Raw genomic sequence first — 26,343 nt, forward strand, 5'->3', positions numbered from 1 at the left:
GGCGCCCCGGAAGGAGCCGCGCACGCCCCTGCACGCGGTGCCCGCCGCGGCGGCCACGGATCCGGAGGTGAGAGCGCCCCCGCCCCGCTCGCTGCCCAGCCCGCGTGCGGCCCGGCCAGGGGCTGGGGGCGGGCGCGGAGAGGGGCGCCGGGCGCGGTGGGGCGGCCCCCTCCCTTTTCCGCAGCGCGGGCCCCGCTCCTCCTCCCGCGTCCAGGCCCGCGGCCGCGCTCCCTGTCCCTCCGCAGCGGGATGCGGGCTCCGAGCCCGGGCGGGGGCCGAGGGCCGAGGCCTGGCGGGCCTGGCGGGGGCCCCGGCGGGCGGCGGCGCAGGGGCCGGGACCGAGGCCGCGAGTGTGCCCCTCCCGGCGGCCGGGCGCGGGGAGGCGGGGAGGGCGGGCGTGGGGAGGCGGGCGGCGGCGGGCGGGGGGAGCCAAGGAGGCTCGGAGCCTCGCGGCGCGCGGGCGGGCGGCGGAGGGGGCGCGGGGAGCCCCCGGTCCCCTGAAGGAGGAGTCTGGCTCCCACTTGCAGCCTCGGACGCGCGGCGAGGCGGCCGCCGCCGGAGGAGCCCCCGCCCCTGCGCGCCTCCCTCCCGGGAGCCCCTGCCTCCCTCGGTGCGCGCTGCTGCTCGCAGCCGCCGCGGCCGCCGAAGAGGAGCCCGGGGCCAGGTAGGACCGGGGGCGGGCGGGGCGCGGCGGGCGCGGGCGAGGGGCCGGGCGCGGGGCGCGGCTGGGACCCTGTCCAGGCGCTGGGCGACGCCCGCGGCGCTGCGCGGGGGCGCCCGCAAAGTTACTTTGGCCGCCTTTGCCGGGTGCGGGAAGCGGGCTGGGCACCCCAGCTGCCCCGCCTGCCGAGCGGGCGCCCGGGGGGAGGGGGCTCCGTCAGGGCGCGGGACTCCGGCTGGGGCCGCGGGGTCAGCGAAACTTTTCCCTTGCTCGCCAGTCGCTGCTGCTGGCTGCTGGCGGAGTAGCTGGTGGAAGCAGCGGGCTGGTGGGGTGCCAGTGATGATGATGGTGGTAACAATAGCAGCCCCTGCTTGTAGAGAGCCTACTGTGTGCGCTGCCAAGCCCCTGCTGGCACTTGGGGGGGAAGAGAGAGGGGACGAACGCTGGCTGAGTGGCCACTTTTGCTAGATATTGCTGGAAACTTCATCCATTTCCTTCCATCCATTCATCCCTCCCTCCCATCCATCCATCCATCCATCCATCCATCCACTCACTCAACACATATTTATTCCTGTCTGCTATGTGCGGGATTCAGTGGCTACCTAGACAGGTCCCAGCCCTCAAAGGGAATGTTGATCATGGGATGCCCAAACTAAGGAGCAGTTCTGTCTCCTGTGTGTTCCTGTGTGTTTGTTCTGGGGCATGTTACAGGAGCGTGAATTCATGCAGTCTCCCTTCACCCGGGCAGGGCCAGAGGCGTTTCATTCGGAGCACTGATGTGCCCAGGAGTTTGGCAGGCCCCGGCTTGGCCTTCGGGACTCACCCTTCTCCTTTCCTTCCCACCTCTCCGGGCTCAAGCTGGGTGGCCCAGTTGGTGTCAGGAGGCTCCACTCCGGAACTGGCCCCCACCCCTGTCCAGCTGACCTCTCTGGGATGTCTCTTCCCCAGTGCTGGGTTGGCCTGGCTCCCAGCTCCCCTCCCAGAGTTTCTTTGCCTTCCCCCTCCCCATTTCCCCTGCTCTATTGAATGGCCCGGAGGAGAGCTTGTTAAGTGGCAAACAATTATGAAATTAAACTGGGGGAACAAAAGTGGGCTGGCTGTTGAATGGCGGAGCTGGCTCACGGGAGTTGAATGGCAGTGGGAGACTTGTTAGCAGGTATCTGCGGCGCTGGGGGGCGGGGGCGGGTCAGGCAGACAGGCACTGTCAATAATCTGACTGGACTTCGCAAAAAAAAAAAAAAAAAAAATTAAACCAACTTAGTGAGAAACCTGGCACAGGGTTAACCGTGCTTTAGGGATGTTGGAGAGGCCACCAGCTGACTGCCACATCCAGTCGGAAGCCAGATCTTGGTGTACAGGAGCCAAGGCTCTAAGAGACTGTTTGGGGAGAGTGCTGATGGATTCGGCCGGGCTGAGGCAGGGGAGAACCTCAATGCGTTTGAGCTGGTGGTGCTAGGGAGGCATTCTGGAGCCAGGCGCAGTCTGCAGGGGCCCTCTGTGTGGGAACCACGCATGATAAACTGCGCTTCACCGTGCTGGGCTCCTTGCAAATTGGCTTTCCGAGTGGCAGCCCCACAACACTTGTAAAATCTTTTTCTGGAGATGGATTTCGGTGGAATGGTTCCATCGATTCTAGTGCTCGCTCGCTGGAGGTACATTAATTGGGCGATGGCTAGTCAAAAGGCGATAATCCAGTCACGGAGGCTTAATCATGTGTTTGGAAGTGTTTCAACGTGGGACTGCCTTCCTATTTATTTCTTGGCCCCAGGAATTTCGGAAGACCTGGATTGAATGAGGCCCCTGTACTGGTGATGTGGATGGGTTCACAGTCATCTACATGGCCGAGGAGGTACCTCTGATGTAACCACCCCGCGGTACACTTAGAATCACTCACATCCACCCTGGCTGATGCCCCGTGGGCTGTGCCTGTGGACAGATAGGACAGGTTTAGATCTAGGCGAACAATAAGAATTTTAGGGTGTTTTACTTGAGCCCCAACTGTGAGGAATACACAGACTGATGTAGGGAATCATCGTTCTTGAAAAGCCTGCTTTTAAATTCCCAGCTCACCCGTGAGACTCTTCAATCTTCATCCAATGAATGTGGCTTAAGTTCATTTGTTCTTCTTTGAACTTGCTACCTTCCCATCTAGGCAGTACGGGCCTTGGTATGCTCACTTTATACAGGACATATCTCTCTCTGCTTGTTTGAGGAATGACGGTGGTCGCTGAGATTCCCTGAAGAGCCACATTCAAGGAGAAAAATCAGCATTCTGGGTGCAGGTCTGGACTTCTGGAAAAAAAGAAAACCCTCCCCAAAGTGCAATCATCTTCTAATCTATCAAAATGACTTCATTTTCCCAATTTCAGGCCTGTGAACTGATCATGAATACCGGGGCGAGGAAATTAATCAGCCAGGCAAAGACTTTTAACAAGTAAATATTATGCACAGAAAAGCATGCAATTAGTGGAGGTTAGTTAATGCCTTTCAAGTTGCATCAAGCTGCATTTAAGGGTGGAATTTCTGCGTTATCCCTGGATTGTCTGTCAAAGTCTTTAATGTGACAATGTGACATGTCTCTCCCATCGCCCCTCCCTCACTGGGAACAAAAAAGGGTCTTTTCACGAATTCCCCCTTTCCATTCTTCTTCTCCCTGAGATCTTTCCGTTCAGCAATAAGTACCTTTGTCTGCCTGCCCCTCTGGAGCAAGGGTCCTGGGGCAAAGGGCTCCCCAGGTGCAGAGGCCTGGGAATAGCTTCTGAGGCTCGCTCCGTACCCACAGATCAAAGTCGATAGCACCTCCCATAAAAGGGGCCTTCCTTCTGGCCTGGGTGCCTCACCCTCTAGGACCAGAAGTGTCCAACACTTGGGGGTGGCAGGGAGAAGAGGGGGTGAAGGGACTGTTTCCCACAGCAAGAACCATTTAGTGTAGCCTGGGGCACTCAGAAAGCCATTCCTTGCAGCCCTCGTTCTTGCTGTGTGGATGTCCCCATGTACTGAGACCACCAGTGAGCGTCCCTTCCAGACTGCCACTGAAGTTGTCTGACTTGAGTTTGAAGAGGTGACTAAAATGTCAAAAGCCAAAAAAAAAAAAAAAAAAAAGGAAAGAAACAAAAAACCCAAGGGGAAAAAAATAAGAGACCCCCTTTTGGGGGCAGTATTGGAGGAAAGGTATAAATTGCTTCTCAGTTAATTTGATTCACCATGATTCTCCCTGGTGACCTGACAGGTCTGCTGCCAACACAAATGTTTTACTTTATTTTGACTTTTTTCCCCCTAATGAGACAAGACTTAGTTATGCTTTATTTCCACTTAAAATATCTGTGACCAATGAGGGCAGCCAAATTTCATAAAAAATCATAACAAATTGAGATTATAGGTATTAATTTTGAAATCAAATTGTGATTTGAGGTGTTCTTTGGCCTTTTCAGGCCTTTTCATGAATTACTCTGTGGGGGATTTTCTTGGACCTGAACTTGGCCAGCTTAATGTCGGAACCAGGTTGTCATCATAAATAGAAGCAGCTGCAGGAAAAAATAAATAAATAAAATTCTCCCTTCTGGTTGACTCTGCTCTGCATCCATTTCAAAGCCAGGGATGAGTAGGCTCCTCTTTCCACCACCCCAGTCTACACCTGAAAGTTTGTTTCTATAAAATGTGACTTGTCTGTTGCCCACCTTCGCATTCCCGTCTCCTCCTTCCAAGAAGGATGCGAGGCTCAGCGTTGATGCACATGAAGAGACTTTTGGCATCGCCCATGCTAATTTCATCACTTCAAGGAGAAAATGATGCCTGCTTCCAATTTCTAACACTCTCATCGTTTCCCCTTCATTTCATTCTTTTTCATTTTCCGGACAGTACTGCAGTCTGCAAGCCTGCAAAATATATTGCAATGGCTACCTGAGAAATGTAATCCCTTCCTGCAACCTGCCTTTCCCTTCTTCCTGACAAAGCGCTTTTTAGTGTTTGAGTGTTCACAGAAAAGGCAAAGGTTCTCTCCCCCAACCCTTATTCTGCCCTGGGTTCCCTGCACAGCGCAGTGGTTGGGGGCTGGTGAGAATGGAGTTTTGCTTTTGTAAGTTTGTCATTCAGACACATTAGTTAATTGATCATACTTGGGAGGTTTCATCCTTAATTGCAAATTGCCGCACGATCACAAAACATACACTTGAACTGATCATAAAAATGGCAAAACCCCAATATCAGACTTAAGTGTAGAATTGCCATAGTGCTGATTTGATTATGCTTCAGTGACATCTGTTTAATAGATTTCCACAAGAACTGTAAATCCACATTTACTTGCTTTGCAAACTGTATTTGAACGCTGAGCAACCACAGCCCTCTAGCCTCTTCCCCTCCCTAGCCATGTATGTGCTAAACCCCCATTCCTATTGAGTGTGACTTGATGTATAAGTGGGAAGGGGACACGATGCTGAGTTTTGCACATTTACCTCCTATTTCCTTTTGTGTGTGGATATGTCTGTGTGCATGTTTGAAACAGATCTGAACAGCTTCCCATTTCAACTCCATAGATACGTGACTCTCCAAGTGCTTTATTTTGAAAACTAGGACGTAGCACTTTGCAGAAGAAAAATCAGTCCACTTGCTATTATTTATGTGATCACTGATCTGCTAGATGGATATAGAAAGCACCAAGAATTATAATAATTTATGGAGTGGAGCACTGGTTTACAAACATATTTCTCTGCCCGAGCTTTGTGTGTTTCTTTGCGTCTCGGGGCTCGTTCTGTGCAATGGGAACGGAGAATATTCAGAATTTGAAGATAAGCCCGGCGAGCTGACTGCATTCATAGCTAAAATTAAAGGAATAAGTGAGCAGCTATTTGTGGCAGACAGGACATGATCCAGTAAGTAGCACTCTTCATATTCCGAAATAAAAGTACATAATTGGAAAATGAAGCGGCAGAGACTGCTGGGGGGTGGCGGTGGTGAGGAATTAGAAAGTGTAATTTAAAATCATGTAGTCATAATTCAAAATGGGCCCAGCTAAAAGGTTTTTAAGTGGTAAATGCTTTAAAGTCACTGTGGTTGATCCTTTTTCAAGGAATAGGGGCTAATTTTCACTTTATTTGTGGATTCCTTCATCTACTGAGCTCATCAGCTTATTCAACTTAGCTGATAATACCAGCTGCTGGCCAGTGTTTCTTTTTCTTGGGATCCCACACTTGATTGGGAAGGAGATCAAACACAAAGGTCTGTCATTTTAGGACATGGTGGGACGAGGTCTGATTTTTTTTCTCCCATTGGGGTATTTGCTTCTTTTCCTTTGAGTCCCTCTGCTTTTTTTTTTTTTTTCCCCCTTTTATGGCATTTTCTACTATGGGCTCATCAATTGCATATTTTCAAGCAGAGGCAAAACAAGGAAAGAAAATACGGTTTAAAAGTGATTTTTGAGCTTGTGTGGGAATCGTTGCTTGTAAAGCAATTCTCCCCAGGCCCCCACACCTTGGTACTTTTCTGTTAAATATTATCTCCTGCATTTTGTTTGGGGAAACCACTTAGGAAGAGTTAGTGTGGTTTCTCTGTGACATTTCGCCACATTGCAACAAAAGCCCTAGTAAGCACTGCCTTTGCTGAGCCAAGCCGGCTTTTTCTCTGCATCGCCCTGAGCCACCGGCCTGAAGACAGGCAGCTGCACTTTGGACTGACCCGTTAGAGGGGCTGGGGCTATTCAGTTGCTCCTATTCTCAGTTAAAGGCCCCAAGAGGAGACGGAGCCAAGGTGCGTCTAGGATCCTGGTGAAAGCTTTTCAAGGTGGGGTTCCTCAGAACACTGCAGCAGGGATGGCTGTTGGGGGAGATGTTTCCCTGGAAGCTTCTCATGCTTAATAAGACAGTCGTTTCTGTGTGCTCATTGACTGTCATCCGAGTTTTGGACCCAGGACAGCGCCATATTATGCTAGCCCCCCCAGTGATTGTTAAAGAGCTGCCGATGAATGCAAAGAGAAACACAGGTGGGTTCTGGGGATGGCTGCCTTACCGGCCTGGCACTGGCTTTGATCAGAGTGACCTTTCCCTTCCAAACGAGAGCACTTTCGAGAGCCGGAGAGGATGCTGGTAATAGTGGCACAGGGACAGCAGACGTGAACCGGGGCTGTCCTGGGCCTGCGCCGACTTTGAGAGGCCTGTGTCGGCTGGAAGTGATGCTTCAAGTCACACGGTAAAGCAAAATCTATCTTTGGTCTGCAGGGCAGCAGCTCCTCTGGTAGTGCAATGCTCCAAGATCTTCCTCACACATCTTCGGACAGAGAGGGGCCACCAGAATGATCCAAGCATCTCTTTTGCAAAAATTCATCTGCTGCTGAGATGCTCTGTGTGAGCCAAGGCCTCTCTCTCTCTCTCCTTCCTGGGCCTTCAGCACACACTGGCTGGCCTCGCTGTTTGGTGGGGGCCTTCTTAGAGGCCCACAGACCCCCTCCACTGCAACTCCTCAAAACAGAGTTCTGAGGAGGTCTGTTGTCTGCCTGGCTGGTTCGCCGGGTCTGAGCCCTTGGAGGGCTAGTTTCGTGTCTGGGTCCTGCGGCTCCCAGAACAGGATCTGGCCCAGAGCAGGAGCAGCAGCGGGTGCGTTGGGGCTGACCAGTGCCCAGCAGTGTCCAGATGGGGGTGGTGGTGAAGAATTTGCCCAGAAAAACGAGTTGAGGGTGGGTTGTATTGGATGTGTCCAGCCACAACTCCTGGGGAAGTCAAAGCCTCAGAGTCTTACTCAGCAGGGCGAGAGGGAAGGGGTCAGGCACCATGGGCTTTCAGGCAGGAGAGGAGGGGTTGCTTGAAAATCCCTTCTGCATTCTTGAAATTTCCCTGGGGAGCTTCTGAGTTCATCAGAACTTTCTAACTGGAGGGGAAGAGACAGGGAGCGAGCACCTCCTGTGTGCTAGGCCCGGGCAGGGGCTTTCGAATCTCCTGTGTCCTTCAGTGCTCCAGCAGCCCAGGAAAGAAGGTTTGAGAATCCACATGTTTGTAGATTGAAAAACTAAGATTAAGGGGGGCAAAGCTGCTTTTGAGTCCTGCTGTCAGACTCAAAGGCATGTATAGTTTCTCTCATTGATTCATTCATTGATTCATTCACATATCATTTTATTCTTTGGCGTTTCATTCAGTTCAGATAAAAAGCCGACTGTGTGTTGGGAGCGTTGATATAGGAAGCCTTGGGGGCTGTGGGTGGAGGCTCCTGACCCAGCCAGGGGAGGTCAGGGAAGGTGTTTCTGAGGCTCTGAGCCTTCCTGAGACTGAGTGGGCATGTGTCAGGAAACGAGGGTGAACGCAGGGGTGGGGTTGGGTGCAGGGCCTTCTGGGCAGAGGGAATAGCATTCGTGGAGGCTTCAAGACAGGACCCCCTCCGTGCCAGGGAACGCCTGCATGACTGAGCCGGGCCTGAGAAGCGGGAGTGGGGCTGGGGCCAGGTGCAGCCTCCTGAGCTGACCTGAGGCGCTGAGCTTCACCTGAGGGCGGCAGCTGCTCTGGGGGGTGCTGGGTGTGCCGGAGGGAACCGCACAGGCAGAGGTGAGTTCTAGGACATTCCTTCGGGAGGCCGGTGTGGTGTGACCATGGTGATGGGGGGTCAAGACCACCAGGAGACCAGACAAGTTTGGGGGTGGGGGGGCGGTCAGAGAGAGTCACAGAGAGGTGGGGCCTGGAGTCCGACCTCTTTCCTAGACACCAGCTTTCCATACAGTTGGCATCAAATGGGACCTGCTCCTTGTTGTCTTGGCTGACACCCAGGTTCTCCTTGGAGCACCCTGGCCTCACTGGACTCACAGTACCCAAGGAACAACAAATAAATGTCTCTGAGAGGAAAACGAAAGAGAAACCAGCTGATAAGAGAATCAGACTTTGGAAAAGCCAGCCCTTAGAACCAGAGGGAATTTTTCAAGGAGTGCTGGGCTGGGGGGACCTGGAGTCTCCCATTCTGGGTTCACTGGGCCTTTATGGGCAGGTACAAGGCTCGTTCCAGCCCCTCTGTAACCCCTCAAGGGGACCACTGAAGAAGTGGAAACAGAGAAGTTGAATGACTTCCCCAGCGTCCCAATGCTCAGCAGCCTGAGATGGAATTTAATGGGAACCCCACTTTCTCTGACTTCAGAGTCCAGGCTGTCCTCCATGGCAGAAGCATGCCAGTGACCCATGACAATGAAAGAGTGAGGCCATTTATCCAGGCCGCCTGGGCCTCAGGGACTTAGCACTTCCCCTCCCTCTGCCCAGGTTCTCATTCCCCAGGTGGGGGCATGGCTGTTGTCATTGGTGTGTGAGGTGACGCCCCTTCAGATAGACATTTTGTTATTTTTCTTTTTTGAGATGGAGTCTTACTCTGTTACCCAGGCTGGAGTGCAGTGGCGCGATCTCAGCTCAATGCAACCTCCACCTCCTGGTTTCAAGTGATTCTCCTACCTCACCCTCCCGAGTAGCTGGGATTACAGGCACCCGCCACCATGCCCAGCTGTTTGTATTTTTAGTAGAGAGGGGGTTTCTCCATGTTGGTCAGGCTGGTCTCGAACTCCTGACCTCAGGTGATCCTCCTGCCTCGGCCTCCCAAAGTGCTGGGATTACAGGTGTGAGCCACCATGCCCAGCCCAGATAGATCTTTCTTGATCACCCAATTTAATCACCCCATCACCCTGTTCTGTCTTTTTCCAGGTACTGATTATTAGCTGAAAGTGTCTTTTCTGTTTAATTCTTTGTTTACCTTGTTGTCCCCCCTCCCACCCCATCCCATATTCCTCCAGGGCAGGAGCCTCTTTGCTTTTCCATTGCCCTTCCTGGCACCTGGAACAGGGAGAGCATGTAGGGCCGTGGCTAATGGTTGTTGAATAAGTCATGCGTTCATTCATTCATTCCTTCCATCCATCCTCCCCTGTAGTTCCATTTTGGGGAGGCATCTGCAGCCCCATCAGGATGCATGACTTGCTTAAGGTCACTCCGCTGGACTGAGAGCCAGGCTGGGAGCCCAGGCGGTCTCCCTGCGGCAGGTCCCGAGGCACCACTGCATCGCTCGCGTGCTGTGCTGTTTTGTGGACCGGGTGTAAACGCTTCCTAGCTCAAAGCTGTTTGGGAGATGCTGCGCCTCCTCCGTGGATGGGCTGCGCAGCGGAGAACGCTCGCCTCCTCGCATGGTGGCTAACGTGCTGCTGCGGCTCCATAAATATTAAATGGGCATTAAAGGAAGGCGCTGCGTTTCCAGTTTCCCGGATTTCTCTGAGCAGGGCCTGTTGCGAACCCCCTTTATGTGAAATGCAGCATTTCACCGCGGAGCGCCTCCGGGAGCCTTGCCGCCCGCCTTTCCCCGCTGAGTCCCTTTGGTGCAGAGCGGTTCTGCCTCGACTGCAGGCTGTCTGCATGCTGGCGCCTGCTCCTCTGGGGCAAAGACGGGTGGGGGCCCCTGGGACCCCTTTTCACAAGGGCTGTGCCAGCCTGGCAGCCTCCTTGCTGGATATGCAAGGTGGGTAAGATGGAGAGGGGCCAGTGACTCTTCGGTCTTCAGCTAAGCTCTCCTGACACCCACCCTCTGCCAAGCCTCTCCTGGGCACCAGGCAAAGTCTCCAGACATTCTGTACGTCCTTCTGTCCCCTCATCGTCTCTGCATCCATCCCTCCATCCGTCCGTTTCTCCCTCCCTGCCTCCATCTATCCACTAATACGATTGACGAAGTATTTGTGATAGGCGATGGGGTGATCGTGTTATAAAAATAATATTAGCTAACATTTATTGACCACTTACTGTGTGCTAGGCTCTGTGATCAGCAGCTTACATGTGTCACCTCATTGAATATTCATGACTCTACAAGGTAGGGACTGTTTTTCTTTCCATTTTGTAGAAGAGGAAACAGCCCCTGGAGGTTCAGCCGCTTGCTCAGGGTCACAGAGCTGCTGGGGGCCGGAGCTGACACATGGGGTGCGCAAGGGGGGAGTCTGGCCCTGCCCTCAGGGGACATCCGTGCTCCTCCTGGGACCCTGAAACGAAGGCCCCAGATCCAGGCCTCTCTGAGGAGACCCCGGCATTGCTGAGAGGAAGGGTGTCAGCTTCAGCCAGCAAGAGAGGAGGGCAGAGCCGGAAGCCAGGCAGCTAGGTCTGGGGGCTCAGCCCTGCCACCTACTCTCTGTGCAATGAGACGTCACTTCTGTGGGATGTACCCTTCATCATTTGAGACATGGGCATCAATATCTGTCTCTTAGTGGTGAGCCTGGCAGAGGAAGACTCTCGAAAAGTGTTGGACTTGTGTGGCTCTGAACAAGAGCATGGCCCCTGTGAACTGTAGGCCTCCAGGTGCAAGAGGCCACCGGGGGCCGGCCTGTGTGGCTCAAGTAGAGGCCAGACCAGTCATAGGGCCAGACCATGCGGGGTATTATGGTCAAGGGATTTTATCAGAGAAGCTACCACAAGGATTTCAAGTAGGGATGTGATGTGGTCAGCTTGCATTTGAGAAATATTTGAGTTCTCCAGGGCCCGTCTGGCACCCCTAGCTCCTGGAACTGGCCCCTTGGTGCGCACTTGACACCCTCGTACCAAGGGTGTCCAGTACTCAGGCAGCACCTGCTGACAGCAGCTCCTCAATATGCAGGGATCAAATCGAACAGAATAGTGACTGTGACCATCACAGCTGAGGTGAGCTGGCGCCTGGGACCCACCAGGCATTGTACTCAGGATTCCTGCTTACTTCTTCATTTAACCTGCACAACCCCCGGGAGGTGGCATTACTACTATCAAATCTTTTCTTTTCTTTTCTTTCTTTCTTTCTTTTTTTTTTTTTTTTTATGAGACAGAGTCTCGAGGCTGGAGTGCAGTGGCGCTGTCTCGGCTCACTGCAACCTCCGCCTTCTGGGTTCAAGCAATTCACCTGCCTCACACTCCCAAGTAGCTGGGATTACAGGTGTGCACCTCAGTGCCCAGCTAATTTTTGTATTTTTAGTGGAGAGGGGGTTTCACCATGTTGGCCAGGCTGGTCTTGAACTCTTGACCTCAGGTGATCGGCCCGCCTCAGCCTCCCGAAGTGCTGGGATTACAGGTGTGAGCCACTCTACCAGGCCTCAAATCCGTCTTCTAGAAGAGGAAGCTGGAGGCTCAGAGAAGTTAGGAAGTTGGCTTAAGGTCACACAGCAAGTCAGCCATGCTGGGGCTTGACCCCCATCCAGATCTGGGCAGGCCTGGCTCAGAGTATGCAGAGTCCTGGAACTTGGCATCTGGTGCCCTGAGGCCTTTCCCAGGGCTTCTGGGTGCCGGGCAGCAGTTACAGACAAGAGGGGTGCAGGCCCCTGCTCCCCCACCTACAGTTCTGTTGCATAGCACTCGCAGGGAGAGCCAATTCGCTTTAAAACAACCCACAGGACCGAACAATGGCGCAAGTGTGTCCTCAGGAAAAGGGAGATTTTTTTCCCCCCTTGTCTCTGCGGGTGGAGAAGAGGGATATGTTTTGGGAATTAGGAAGTGTCTTTAGGGGTCAGTGGGAGAAGGAGGATATTGCTATTTATTTCACCTTCTAGGGAGATGATCAAGATTTAAAAAAATTAATAACCCATTTCTCCTTTGCACATAATTAAAATGTTCTCCAGTCTCTAATTTTTGTCATTTTCCTAATCTAATTTGTTTTCTGACTGTGTCAATTCTTCTTCCAAGCGCAAAGCAAAGGGGATTTTTCTTCATTTAACGTGATTGCGATATGACTGTCCAGGAATAGTTTAAATGATGTTATTTTCTCCTTGGTTAAATACAGCACAAAAGGAATCATTGGAGGGTCTTAATGACCCAAACTGAAAACAACGACAAAAAGTCTTCAAGGCATTTCCCATTTACACAGTTTAAAAAATAATTATGAAAAGGAACAAGACAACCCGATGGTCTGAGTAACGAGGCATCGGCCATAGTGCTGTGTGTTGGGGTAGGATGGGGTCTCACCCAGGGCCTGTATTTCCAAGTTTCTACAGAGTTCTACACTGACCCCAAGGTGGGGTCGGTTGGAGGGATATTTAAGCCCAGTAAATATAAATGCAAACTGCACTTCCCAGTGAAAAAGATTTGAAAAATATTGCAGCATTCTCAAGCTGCAATTCAAAGATTGACGGGGCACATCAGGGTTCCTGAGATTCTTATGAGAGAGAGGGTAGTGAGGCATCGGAGGAGGTTTTTGCAAAAGGTTCCTCCTCCCTCACCATCTCTGCCCCTACCTGCACTACCACCCCTGAGCCAGTGGGTATGTGACCATCTATGGCTGGGAAAATCCCTTCTCGGGGCACCACTAAAAGATATCTTTAGATGAAATTGATGTCGAGGGAGGAATTTTCGCCCGTGCTGTCTCCACCTGCTCAGGCTTGCAGGGGTGTGGGCGTGGGGCCGTGTGGGTGTGTTTGGGGGTCTGTGGGGGGATGGGGGAGGGTTGTAGGAGAACGAGAACGCTTCCTATTCCCCAATTCTGAAAAGTAAAACTTAACTCACCTGTTTACAAAATACCAGCCATTGTCTTACCCCAGATCACTGTCACCCTGTAGGCTCGGGAGGATTTTGTTGAAGAAAAAAAAAATGTCTTAAGTATTTAAACACGTTGGGCCATGCATGCATCCGTCCACAGTGCTGAGGGTTTTTTTTTTTCTTTTTTTTCTTGTCCCCTCCCTCCCTTCCCTTTTCTTTTTACCAAAGTATATTCATCAAACTGCTGAGTTGGAAAGATTTGTAATGAGTTTTTGAGCTGTACGACTGTGTTTTTTTTCCTCTCCCCCCGCCCTCTCCCTCTTTCTAAATCTTCATCTGACATTAAATAAAGCAAATCCCAAACAGATTAACTGTCGCACGGTTCTGCTCCGTCTCCTCAGTCTGTTTCCAGGTCTGGCGGGGGGCCGGGCTGCGGTGGCGGCAGCGGTGGGAGATGCCGGGGCGGCCAGCGGAGGTCCATGTGGCGCTCTAGGTGGGATGCCGGCGTCCTGAAGGCGGAGGCCCTGGCCCTCCTCCCCTGCGGCCTGGGCATGGCATTCTCCCAGTCCCACGTGATGGCCGCTCGGCGGCACCAGCACAGCCGGCTCATCATCGAGGTGGACGAGTACAGCTCCAACCCCACCCAGGCTTTCACCTTCTACAACATCAACCAGGGCCGCTTCCAGCCACCGCATGTGCAGATGTAAGTGGGACCAGTGAGGTGGGGGTGGGGGTGGTGACGGCCCCCTGGGGTGGGTGCACGGTCTTGGGTGCCTCCTGGTTCTGGGTGCACTGTAACAAGCACTGAATGTTTGTTGACTGCAACAATTCTGGGGTCCTAGGATCATCGGGGCTCTGAGTTGGGAGGGACCGGCAAGAAGTTGCAGATGGATGGCCTGTGGGCCGATTCTGGCCGCAGTCCTGTTTCACTTGGCCAGGAGCATGTTTTACAAATATTTAAAGATGAGGTGGATGCACAGAAAACTCCAGACTTCTGGCTTCACTTTATAAAACCCAAAGGCCTGGCAACCCCAGGCCCACATGTCCTCCTGGCAGCGTCTGGCGGGGGCCACATTCCAGATCCCTTTCTTGGCATTTTGGTGGCGACCCCTTGTCTGATTTACTCTCCTCATTGTACACATGGGGAGACCGAGCCCCACAGAGGGGAAGGGGCTCACCACAAGCCCCACGGCAGGTTAGGACACCAGTCTTGGGCTCTTTGTTTCCCCTCCCCGCCCTTCCTTTTGTCCAGACCCTGTGCTTCTCTTGTGAAAGCAGAGATGCTTTTCCAAAAGGACTGGGGGATTCTGTTGTCTGCCCCTCGGGGCACTAGGGGTGCTCAAGCAGCGAGGCCCTGGGGAGCACACAGACTCAAGGCCCCCGTGAGCAGCAGGAGGACTTGTCCTGATGTCTGTGTCCAGGGCCAGCCTTTCCTCTCTGGATTTCCTGAGGACCTGGAAAGCTGTGGGTGGCTTGGGGTGGCTCCAGAGGTAGTCGAGCTCGTGGCCCTGCTCTGGGTGGTTCCCTGAGTTCCTTTGAGTTATCCCCATTGCTCCTCCCATGAGCCCTGCACGACAGAGCTTACCTGGTGAGGAACCGGGGTCCAGGCCCATGAGGTGCCCCCCCTGCTGGCAGGTGCCAGAGCTGGACTTGAACCCAGGGCTTCCTGAGTCCAGCCCGGGGCTCTCCGTGCTGGGCCTCCGGCATCCTCGGGCTGTGATGTGTGTGGATGTTCGTGCTTCTGCCTCAGAGCGGAGGCTGTTGTCCCCTTGGCTGTAGTACCTTCACCCGGCCACTCTGGGTGCCCGCCCCCAAGCTGGGTCTGGATGAGGGATGACCCCTGCAGAGCAGGGAGGTGACAGCACAGGGAGGGGGTAGCTGTGACAGGGGCTGATCCAGTGATGTAGGGCCTACTGGAAGCCCTCCTGACCGCCGGTGGGTCTGGTGCCCCAGCAAGGGTCCAGGCCCTGGGCCACCTCTGGGGCTGTGATCTCCATCTTGGGGCAGCGGTGCTTGTGGCGTCCCAGCCGCTGTCCCTCGGACCACTCGGAGAAGGAGTTGAGGGGGTTTCCAAACCCTGGCCTGGTGGGGTGTGTGTGAGGGTGCGACCTCCCATCCCTGTGCGGCCTCCCTCAGGCCCGGCCTGTGTTGTGGGGAGAGGGAGGTGCAGGGAAGGGCTCTGCAGGGCAGCAGGCACCAGGCGGGGATCGCCCTCTTCCAGTGGCACTTGCCCAGGAAAATCCTTGTCTCCATGTGGGGCCGCAGGGTTAGTGTTGCCTGTGGCTGCCTACTTTATTTTTTGGTAGATTTCTTTCTGGGCTGCTGCCTCTGGTTTTCTGTTTTTGGGGCCCGATTGGTGGGTTTGCGAAGGAAGGAAGGCCCCGGGCCTCAGGCTTGTCGCTCCTCAGTCTGTGAGACTTGAGGCCTGGCGGGGGGCGGGGTGGGGGCGCTGCAGGGATGGGGCCCTTCCCTGGGCTGGGTTTTGTCTTTTGTTGGTGAAGGTCATCCTCCATCTGAGTGGGTCAGAGGTGACTGAACCTGAGGTCCCCGGAGGCCAGGCTGAGCTCCTGCCCAGTGGGCAGGGAGAGAGCAGCAAGGCTTCCCAGGGCAGGTGGGGTTTGTGAAGGTCCCAGCACCACACACAGTGGGACTGTGGACAGCTGTCAATCACGGCGCCCCTGCCTGGGCCAGGCACACACTTAGGGAGCTCCTAGTCAGAGAACAGAGCCAGGGAAAGAGGAAGACAGGGAGTGGGGGCCGAGGAGGTGCTTCCCAGTTTCAAGGGATCCAGGAAAGACCCCCTGGAGAACTAGGTAATTTCTAGGTTAAGGCCAGAGCAGGAGGAATAGGCCTAGCAAGTTGGGAGAGGGTGTGAGGAGGAAGTGGGCCAGGCAGAAGGGGCGGCAGGGTCGGAGTCTGCAGGTGGCTAGAAGATGGGGGTCTCTGAGAACTATACGGAGGCCCAGCTGGGCAGGCAGCAGGGGTTGGGGGTGTGCAGGAGACATCACAGGCCCCTGTAGGCCGGGCTGCGTCCCGAGGGAGGGTGAATGACGGAATGAGAGGGGGTGATCTCCCCATTTAACTGAGCAACCCAGGGCCATTCATTCATTTGTTGAGTCATTCATTCACGCATTTGGGATGTCTGTGAGCTGCTGAGTTTCTCACTGTTTAGGACCTTGGGCGCTAAGCTTGCCTGCTTGGATGGGGTTCATGCTGCTTGGTGCCTCAGTTTCCCCAACCTGGAGCTGGCTACTCCAGGTCGAGGGACCACATGTTCCCCTGAAATTCCCCTTGCCGTGCCGCCCTCCTTGGATGGTGCATGCGCTCTGCATGGCTCGGAAAGCTGGTCCTCACCGCCCCCCCCGGTGACACTAGTCCATGCATTCTCAGTGGAGGAAACAGCGCCTCCAAGGGGTGAAAACTGGTTCTTAGGGGGTGAAAAAAATGCTGCGCACAGTAATACTGGGGATGAAATAGTTAAATCCTCATAGAGAAGGCCCAGTGGGCAGCAAGCACTCAGCATTGGTAGCACATGCCAGGCCTGGTGAGGTGCTTGGGACCCAGTAGTAATCGAAGGCACCCCTGCCTGTGCTGAGCTTACATCCAGTGGATGGCAGGCAGTTAGCAGATGGTCATGAAAGCGTGTGATGCTGGCGATGGTAAGTGCTATGGAGAAGGAGCTTAGCTGGGGAGCTGGAGCAGGCCCCGCAAGGATTCACACCTGGCCTGCCCCACCCCATCCTGGACTGCTCTGCACCACCACCTCCGGCAGAGGGGAGAGTTCCTGGCTCCTGCTGGCTCCTGCTGGCTCCGAGGCAGCTGGGGTTTGGATGGGGCCCTGGAGAGAGCGTGCTCCAAGCTCCAGCTTTGAAACACAACTTTGCACACAGCTGGGTAAAGCCAGGGTGGGCACAGGGATGAGGGGGCTGCTGCCTCCCACTGCCTCTTCATTCAGACTCCACACCCCAAGCTCGGAAGCATGCAGGCTGCTGGAGGTGGCTGAATGGATTTCCATGGCGAGTCGGCTGCTCCCTCCCAGGAGCGGTAGGGGGATGGCTGCCACTTCCCGACATGTGATTTGTCGCCACCCTGGGCTTTGTCTCCGGGGTGAGGGAGCAAGGGGGCCTTATTTAACAAATCCACAATTTATATTTAATAACAACAGTGACAGTCCAAACATGGCCTCTGGTTGAGTCCTGTGATTTATGCAGTTGCCCCCAGAGACCCTGCTGGTGACGAGGCCGCCTTTGCTTGGGTAAGGAATCTCTGGAGCTGGGCCTCTAGGCTGTGAACAAGGCTGAAGACTCCTTGCCGCGGCGACTGAGAAACCCTGTGGGGGTCGCGGGAGGCTCCTCCAGGCCCAGCCCTTCTGTCCTGGGTGGGTAGGCGGACCACTGGCCTGGTGGTCAGTGAGAAGGCAAGAGTGAGTACTGGGGGACAGCGTTATCCTGGAGCTCTCACGTAGGTCCCCAGGGCCACGACAGCAGGCACAGCAACTCCTCTCTGACCTTTAAAAGGCATTATGGCAGAGACTTGAGTCATTGCTTAAAGACCCTTCGAGCCCCTCAGGCTGCACCGGGTCCTTGAAGCTACAGCAGAGTGGGATGGAAGGCCACAGCTGCGTGCCAGGCCTAGAGTAGCCCCTTTGTGCCTTGTTCCTGGCCTTTCCTGCTGTCCCAGGTTGGTGTGGACCCCCTCTCTACAGATGAGGATGCTGAGGCTTTGGAAGGTGAGCGTGGGGAGCTGGGACTCCCACCCAGTCCTTGGCCTGCCCACACACTGAGAAGCTCCTGGAGACATGGAGCTCAGCCTGGAGTGCAGGGAGGGGGACAAGGAGCAAGGCAGGTGGGGAGGACTCACAACCCGGCACTGCCTGGCTCTCAGGCCTCATTCTCCATCCCTGTCCTGCTGGGCAACAGATGCGGTGGCTGCTTCCAGTTTCTCAAACCTTCTAGTCTTCCTCCTGCCTCAGGTCTTTGCACATGCTGTTCCCTCTGATCCCAACTCTTTGCCCTATGAGCACTGACTCCTCCTTCAGATCTCACCCAGGTGTCACCACCTCAGGGAAGTCCTTCCTGCTCCAGCTGTAGGTGCTCAGCGCTGGGCCTTGTGGCGCACGCTTTGTGGCACCTGATTCAGTCTGTGCTGACACATTCATCTGTGGGAGGATTTCCCAAGCATCGCTCCCCTCCACGAGCATGGGGCTGCATGCCTGGTGCCTAGCACAGGGAATAGGAAGCAGGAAAGAGAAGAGAGTGAGAATGGGACAGGCGGCAAGACTCAGGAGGAGTGTCAGGGATCACGGACGACTTTCTGTGGGGGTGGGGGTGGCATAATCCCTGGGCGTGGAGGACCAGCTGCACTGTGGCCTCCGTGGAGTGGGAGGCCCACTTTAGGAAGAGGGACCAGCAAGAGCAGAGGCCAGGATGTAGGAAGGAAGGACAGGTGTGGGGACACAGGAGGGTCCTGTGGCCAGGGTCCCCTTGGATGCAGTGCTTTGTGGGAAGAGCACTGGGCAAGGGGTCAGGGCAGTTGTTGTGTGATGCTGATCCAGCCAGTCATTGCTCCTCTCCAGGCCTCAGTTTCCCCATTTGTAAAATGAGAGGAAGGGACTAGAGGTCCTTTCCTACTAAAACACCATGGCTGATGCCCAGTCACACGGCTGGATGAGTTGTTGGAAGCTGTCCCTGCCTGGACCTTCAGAGCACCCCATTTCTGCAGGAATAGGGTTACGAGGGGTAACAGCCTCTGCTTCTGCTGCCTCTCTGGGCTTTTGGCACCAGGAACTGCACTTCCACAGAACCAGTGGCTTATGGGAGAGAAAGAACCAAGAGCAGGATCCAGAGCGCACTGCAGGGGTGTTGGCATCAGGGCTCCAGCTGTGAAGGTTGGCGAAGTTCTCACAACATGACAAAGAGGGAGTGGCTCATCCCCACCCTACAGAGCAGGGCTGGAGCCTGGTGGGGTCCAGGGGCACAGCGAGGAGGCAGTTACTGAGCTGGGGTGCCAGCCTGGGGTCTGGCGTCGGAGGCCGTGTTCTCTCCTCTGTGCTATTCCTGCTGCCAGGAATCCCATGGGAAGAAGATCGGCCTAGGCTGGGGAGAGCTGGAGATGGGTGTCAGGTCTCAGAGCCACCCAAGTAGGCAGAAGCTTTGGGGAAGTTGAGTTTGGCTCCAAGAAATAAGAAGCCTTTGCTTCCACGTCTTATTTCTGGTCCCTGCAGAATGTCACTGAGAAAGAACCATTTTGCACTTTGTTTTTTTTTTTTTTTTTTTTTGTGGTCACAAAGTGTTGAGATTAGATGCCCAGATTCCTGTTGTGAAGCCCTGGGTTCAAATTCCACTCTGTAACTTAGTAGCTGGGAGCTTGGGCATGGGCTAACTTTTCACTGTCATTGCAAGTATCAGAAACACAACTTAAGTTGCCTTAGGGATGAAAAGGAGTCTACTGGCCCATATTAAGAATTTCCAATTTGGGTCTAGCTTCAGGTGTAGCTGGATCTTCAAATTATGCCCTCTTGTTCACTGTCTCTTTCTCTCTCTTTCTATTGTTGTTGTTAATTTCTTTCTTTATTTTTTAGACAGAGTCTCACTCTGTTGCCCAGGCTGGAGTGCAGTGGTGTGATCTCAGCTCACTGTAACTTCTGCCTCCCGGGTTCAAGCGATTCTCCTGTCTCAGGCTCCAAAGCAGCTGGCACTACAGGCGCCTGCCACCACGCCCAGCTAATTTTTTATATGTTTAGTAGAGACGATGTGTTACCATGTTGGCCAGGCTGGTCTTGAACTCCTGACCTCAAGTGATCCACCCGCCTTGGCCTCCCAAAGTGCTAGGTTTACAGGCGTGAGGCATTGTGCCTGGCCTCTTTCTCCATATTTTGACTCTTTTTGCTCTTTCCTTCACTTGCAAACATTGTCAGGTTTCTGGATCTTCACACCGGTGGTCTCTGTGGGTGTCCTACCCACAGACGTATCTTTATACCAAGCAGGTCCCTGGCATTTAGAGACATTCAGTAAGATTTGTCCATAGGTTGATTGAATGAAATGAAGTCCAGCCTGGTAATAGTCCAGCCTGATGTGAGTTCTGGACCCAAAAACCAGCTTCAAATTTCAGCTGCACCAGCTCCTGTAGCTAAGATCATGGACAAGTCAGCCTTTTCTGAGCCTCAGTTTGCTCACCTGTAAAATGGGGCTACGCATAGTACCCTGCTTAGATGGTCATTATGAGGGTCAAGAGAGCCACCGCCTGTAACATGCCTGGCACATAATGAGCTCTTGATGCGTGGGGATCATTGAAATCATTACTGTTGTTATTATTTCAAAGTTGAGCCTTTGTTGCAATCCAAATAGCTGGGGGACTGTGCCAGGAAATGAGAGTCTATTTCCTTCTCTGGGGATGACTAGGTCTGCATCTTCGCTGTGCTCCAGAAGCCTCGGGGTGCAGGGAAATAAGAGTGGAGTTAATTAAAGAGCTCTGGCTCCAGCAGCAGGCCCAGCCCAACCAGAGCCCTCAGAACCGCACTGCTCTTGGCTGGCTGGTGGCGGGTGGGAGCTGAGGCCCTCTTAGGGCTCCTCTGCTAGGCGGGGCTCCTGGGAGGGTAGACTGTCGGGGCCCCAGCAGCTCGGGGGTGGCATTGTGCTCCCTGTCTCTCCCTTCTTCATCTCTCTTTGTCTCTTTGACTTAGTCTTTGTCACCTTATGACATCTTCAAAACCTCAGAGACAGAGAGAGAGAGAGAGAGAGACAAACAGAGAGAGAGAAAGGGAAGAGAGGGAGGGAAAGAGAGAGAGAAAGGGAGGAGAGAGAGGGAGGAGAGAGAGAGAAAGGGAGGAGAGAGAGAGAAAGGGAGGAGAGAGAGAGAAAGGGAGGGGAGAGAGAGAAAAGGAGGAGAGAGAGAGGGAGGAGAGAAAGAGGGAAAGAGGGAGAGAAGAAAGGGAGAGAGAGAAGGCGAGAATATGAATGAATGAATTTGATTGGCTCACTTGAATTCCTGTGCCAGGCCAGTAGCCCAGTAGCAATTGGCTGCCCTTGGTCTGATCAGCTGTGTGTGTGGGGGCGGTAGGGTGTGTAGGTCACACCAGCTGTCTGTCATGGGGAGTGGGGGTCATTGGGGGCCCCAGGGGACAGAAGAGTGGTGGGAATTTCTGGGAAGGAGATTTCAGCTTCCAGACCAGCTCAGACACTACTCCTGATGGAAAGCTTCCAGGAGACCCCAGGCCAGGTTAGGGCCTTCTCTGGGCCCTGTCCCCTCTGCTGCCCTGTCAAACGTGCTGGCTGTATTGTCATCGCCTGGCCAAATCTGCTGCCGCCATCAGTCTCTGGGCTTGTCGTGAGCAGGGGTCAGCCTGGTTCATCCCTGTGGCCCTCCGCTGAGCTCAGGGCTGGCACACGGTAGTCATTCAGGATGTGCCGTATTCGATGAATGAGTGAATGAGTGAATGGAGAGGAGGAAAAGCTAGCACCTCCCTGGTTGGTCATCATTGGATTCATATTCATTTTCCTCCCAGTGTAGCCCAGCTCTGACTTGCTGGGATTCTCCTTAGGCCTAACAACCCCCAGGAAGGGGCCCTGGGTGCGCGCGCTCCCGCTGCGGCGTGGTGGGGGGAGGCTGGCTCGGCGCCTCCGGCTGCGGTGGATGGAGCGCGCTAGTGCGCCCCGCACATTAGCATGCTGAACCCACGTCTCTCGTAAGGTGTTAATTAAATTTCTTCGAAGTATATTGTCTGAAAAAAAAAGGATAATTAGAAAGATGTCTTTAAAAGTATTTATGTAACTGATATGGCACCGCTTTTGGTTTGCCGCATAATTAGATTTAAACACAACTCCTCGAGCGGCATACTCATTTGGAGAGAGCTGCTTGTTGAAATGTCATTGCGTTGTTTTTAAGAGTTTTGAGCCTGGTAAAACCATTCAACTGGGGAGGCAACGTGTAGGGGAGACAGCACTGGATGGGGAGCTGGGGTCTTAGTCCACGGGGAGCCGGGGTCTTAGCTCACGTCCACATTTCTGCACTGGGGTGCCCAGGGCCGCTTGCTCAGCCCAGCTGGATCTTGGCATCCTCGTCTGTCAAATGAGAGGGCCACGATGGGCTCCTGAGGCACAAGAACCTACATTTATGCCGCTTTTAAAAATGTTATTTTTGTTCGGTGAAGTAGCTTCGTTTTACAGATGTGCAGACCCAGGCTGTGCAAAGCCCGGTCTTCTGACTCCAGGACTGTTTTCTGACACAGCCCCGGAAGGCCCTTGGTCTAGAAATGATCACACTCTCTTACAGTTTTGAAAAATGGACACTTTTCCTTTAGGGTCTTTATTTCACACGTTCTCCTGAAACTCCCCCTCCCGTGCTAATGTCCTGCGTTGGCGGACGTGCCCTGCACAGCCTGGGCAGGCGTCCTCATCGCCCAACCATAGGCTTTACTCCATGTGGTTTCAGTGGGGGCCATAGCGCCCCTAAGGGGTAAAATCTGGTGCTTGGGGAGTGAAAAAAACGTCTTGCTCTTCTGTCTAAAGCAGAGGTGGACGTGAGGTACCTAAACACACACATGGCATCTCTGTGATGCTAAAGCTTCATGGGAGGGAAGTGAGTAGGGGAAAATAAAAGACATCTTGAAAAGGCCCCTCTGGGGGTGATAACGAACAAAAGGCTGGAAGCTGTGCAGCACCTCAGCTTGGAGGGCAGATGCTCGCTGCACCCGCTTCTCACTCCCTTTAACCTTCCCAACAGCCTCCCAACCCGACGTTTCCATGTTACAGACAGGGAAACTGAGGCTTGGGGGCCAAACATGCTTTGCCTGGCTAAAGATGAGAGAAGTCAGGATTCGGGCCGGGGTGGACCCCTGGGAAGGCTGGGCGTCCAGTCCCTGGTCTGGTGGATCTGAGCAGGATTGACGGGGCTGTGAGCTGTGGTGGATGGGGCTGCAGATGCACCACCCGCAGGCTCGCGGCTCCATGGCCTCCTGACCCGCAGTGTCATCTCTCCCCGCAGGGTGGACCCGGTGCCTCACGATGCCCCCAAGCCTCCAGGCTACACCCGCTTCGTCTGCGTCTCTGACACCCACTCGAGGACGGACCCCATCCAGATGCCGTACGGCGACGTGCTGATCCACGCTGGGGACTTCACTGAGCTGGGGCTCCCGAGCGAGGTGAAGAAGTTCAACGAGTGGCTCGGTAGGTCCCTCCTGCCCCAGGCGGGTGGCTGTGCTGAGCAGGAAGGGGGCTCCCGCCAGCTCCCGAGGCTGCCTCCCTGCCTTTCCCTCCTGCGCTGCCCGGGCCCCCTCCTTGGCCTGTGCCTGCCTGGTCACCTTCCTTGACCTCTCAGAGCAGGTGCCCCTTTCTCTCCCATCCACCTTGGACCTCTCCTCCTCCAGCATCTGTCTCGGTTGTGACTTTCCATTTGTTTGTGGGATTTTTTTTTTGGCCTGGAAGACCCCCTCCAAAAGGGACTCTGCTCATGTCTTTGTCCATTTGTGCGTCCAGGCCCCAGTGCCTGGCAAAGGTAGGGCCTCAATAAATAATTGATAAATGAGGCTGGGTGCAGTGGCTCATGCCTGTAATCCCAGCACTTTAGGGGGCCGAGGCTGGTGGATCACCCAAGGTCAGGAGTTTGAGACCAGCCTGGCCAACATGGTGAAACCTTGTCTCTACTAAAAATAAAAAAATTAGCTGGGTGTGGTGGTGGGCATCTGTAATCCCAGCTACATGGGAGGCTGAGGCAGAAGAATTGCTTGAACCTGGGAGGTGGAAGTTGCAGTGAGCCGAGATCACTCCACTGCACTCCAGCCTGGGCAACAGAGCGAGACTCTGTCTCAAAAGAAAAGAAACTGATGAATGAATGAATGAATGGCTGAGTGGGTGAATGAATGAATGACATGGAGAATAGTGGTGCCAGGGTAGGTGCTCAGCTGGTTCATCCTAGCTCAGTCACCCACTGCCATGTAGATGGTTTCTCCAGGGGCCAGATGTGGGCAGCTGCTGGTCTCAGCAGCAGAGCCCCTTCCCATGCACTGCACCATGGTGGGTGATGATTTATAAGCACATCCCCTGGGTTTTGTCTTTGTGCTTTTTTTCAAAAATAAGAACTAAACCTGGGGGACCCCCTGGGAAAACTCGCTTGCCTTGGAATCCAGAGAAACCTCACAGTGAGGCGTCTCTGTCCCCACCGGGGGAAGACAGATGGACGGCCCCTGTGCAGCCCAGCACCCAGGCCTGCTGCCGTGGAGGCGTGGGTGCGGGGCCGCTCACCTTCCTGCGCAGCCCCACGTGGCTGCCAGACGGTCCCTTCCGCCTCCCCAGGGGCGTCCCGCTGTGCAGTTGGCTGGGACTGCGCAAGCAGAGGGCCAGGAGCGAGGCAGGGCAGCTGCGGCGAGCCAGGGGCCCGACTCTGCCAGGCAAGACAAATATTTATAAGCAAGGCCTTCCCTTCTGTTTGGCAGGCAGAGGGCTTTAAATATCGATTTTTCAAACGGGAAATTCTAATCAAAGGCCCCGTTTGGGCTGCAGGAAGTGCAGGCCGGGGGATAGAGCTCCTGAAGTCCTTCTCTGGGATTCTCCCCTTGCCCACACTGGCTCCAGGTCTGGGCTGCCCCCCAGGAGGGGCCCCTTCCCCGAGGGAAGCTGCTTGTCCCATCTGCTGTGGGTTTCAAAAGACAGGAGGTTCCACTTGGTGGAGTCAAGAGGCCGTTTCCCAGGCAGAGAGGCTGGAGTCGCTGTGGGCCAAGCCCCCACTGTGTGCCAGGCACGGGGTGGCAGGGCTCCTACCACCTCTGCCTTGTTGAATGTGGGAACAGCTACTTGAGGTGGCTACCATTTGTGTCCCTATTTGACAGAGGAGAATAGAGGTTCTGAAGGGTGAGGACTGTCTCTCACACACAGCCTGGCCTTCCAGGTGCCCGTGATGGGTGGAAAGTGTGAACTTACAACTTGTAAAGGGGTCTTCCTTTTCCAAAAGCTTCTTTCCCTTGGGCCTCGCCCCTTTGCTGCCTGGAAGTGTTTGCAGATGTCAGGACCCTCACTCGAGGAGGAATGGGCTTCAGATTGAGGGAGGAGGAGCATTTGCATGGGGGTGAGAGCGTGAATCGAAGCCCATTTGCCGCTGGTATTTTGGGAACTCGCCCACTGCACAAAGCGAGACACCTTGGTTGGCCAGTGGGTCAGGTCCCCAGAGTTTGGTGATCATGGCTGAGAGATGGACTTTGCACCTATTCGGTGCATTTGGACAGGGGCGTTTTTTTCTATAAAGCTCAAGTTTACTGAGCATTTAGTATGTGCTGGGTACTGTTCTATACCCTTTGTGTGTATTAGTAACTCATTTAATCCTCCTGACAATGAGGCAGGAACTATTATCATTCCCATTTTACAGAGGAGAAAACCAAGGCCCAGAGAAGTGAAGTCGCTTACCCAAAGTCACACAGCTTGTAAATGGCAGAACTGGGCAGTTGGACCCCAGTGCTGAACTCTTGGTATAGCTCTGTGTTGCCTCTGCTTCTTCAGGTGAAGCCTCCCTAATTGGAAGTAAGGGTGTGGATGATGCTGTTTGGAGTCTGGCTCTGCTTCCTGCCTGGGTGACTGCAGTGGCCACGTGGCCCCTCTGGGCCTCATTTTAAAAGGGAGCGATTAGGCTCCCCTGCCTCGCATCCCTCCAAAGGTTGTTTTGAGGCTCTGTTGGAATGGAGGAAAGAATCGCCTTGTAAAGTGTGAAGTGCTGTGTACCTGTTAGGATTGCCCCCGTGAACTGGCGTCTACCAGATCTGGGCTCCCCTGGGTAGGGGTGAGGTGTTAGGAGGAAGACATTGGACCTGAACCTTGAGATTGAGTTGGCAGGGAAGGCGGTGGAACAACACGTGTGTTACAGCATGTGGAGTTCCTGAGAGCTATGGACGTGTGGTCTCAGCTAGCAACGGCCCTCCCAACAGCAGTCACAGAGAAAAAGAGACTGGAAAGAAACATTCCGTCATCCTGTTGCTGACCCTCATTGAGAGCCCACGAGGTGCCAGGTGTGTCACAAGCCCTGGGGTAACAGTAGACCCTGAGCACGCAGGGCCCCACTCAGCCTGATGCGGGGGGATGGTGGCTCCGTAGCTATGAGGGCGGCACAGGAGCCGTTCATTAGAGAGAGCTATGGGGTCTGTCTGGGACCCACCTGCGGACGTGTGGTGATGGCCATTCAGCCGGGTAGGCACGGAAGTCCTCCCTGAGGAGGGGATGTTGGGCCAGGCCTGAGGGTGAGAATGAGGTGGCCTTGTGCAGCTCTGGGCAGGACCCGTTCCAGGCA

At 54.3% G+C, this 26,343-nt stretch overlaps 1 protein-coding gene across 1 annotated transcript in view; it reads left to right on the forward strand.

Moving 5' to 3' along the window:
• Positions 1 to 383: 383 nt before the first annotated feature.
• Positions 384 to 26,343, forward strand: part of LOC116458341 (metallophosphoesterase domain-containing protein 1) — a 78,952-nt gene continuing 52,992 nt past the window's right edge. The window contains exons 1-3 of the mRNA XM_058431138.1: positions 384 to 664; positions 13,479 to 13,780; positions 23,059 to 23,240. Of these exons, the coding sequence (XP_058287121.1) occupies positions 13,557 to 13,780; positions 23,059 to 23,240 (406 nt within the window). The 5' untranslated portion in view covers positions 384 to 664; positions 13,479 to 13,556. The remainder of the gene's footprint in view (positions 665 to 13,478; positions 13,781 to 23,058; positions 23,241 to 26,343) is intronic.

Source organism: Hylobates moloch, unplaced genomic scaffold (genome assembly GCF_009828535.3).
Source record: "Hylobates moloch isolate HMO894 unplaced genomic scaffold, HMol_V3 SCAFFOLD_19, whole genome shotgun sequence".
Taxonomy (NCBI): domain Eukaryota; kingdom Metazoa; phylum Chordata; class Mammalia; order Primates; family Hylobatidae; genus Hylobates; species Hylobates moloch.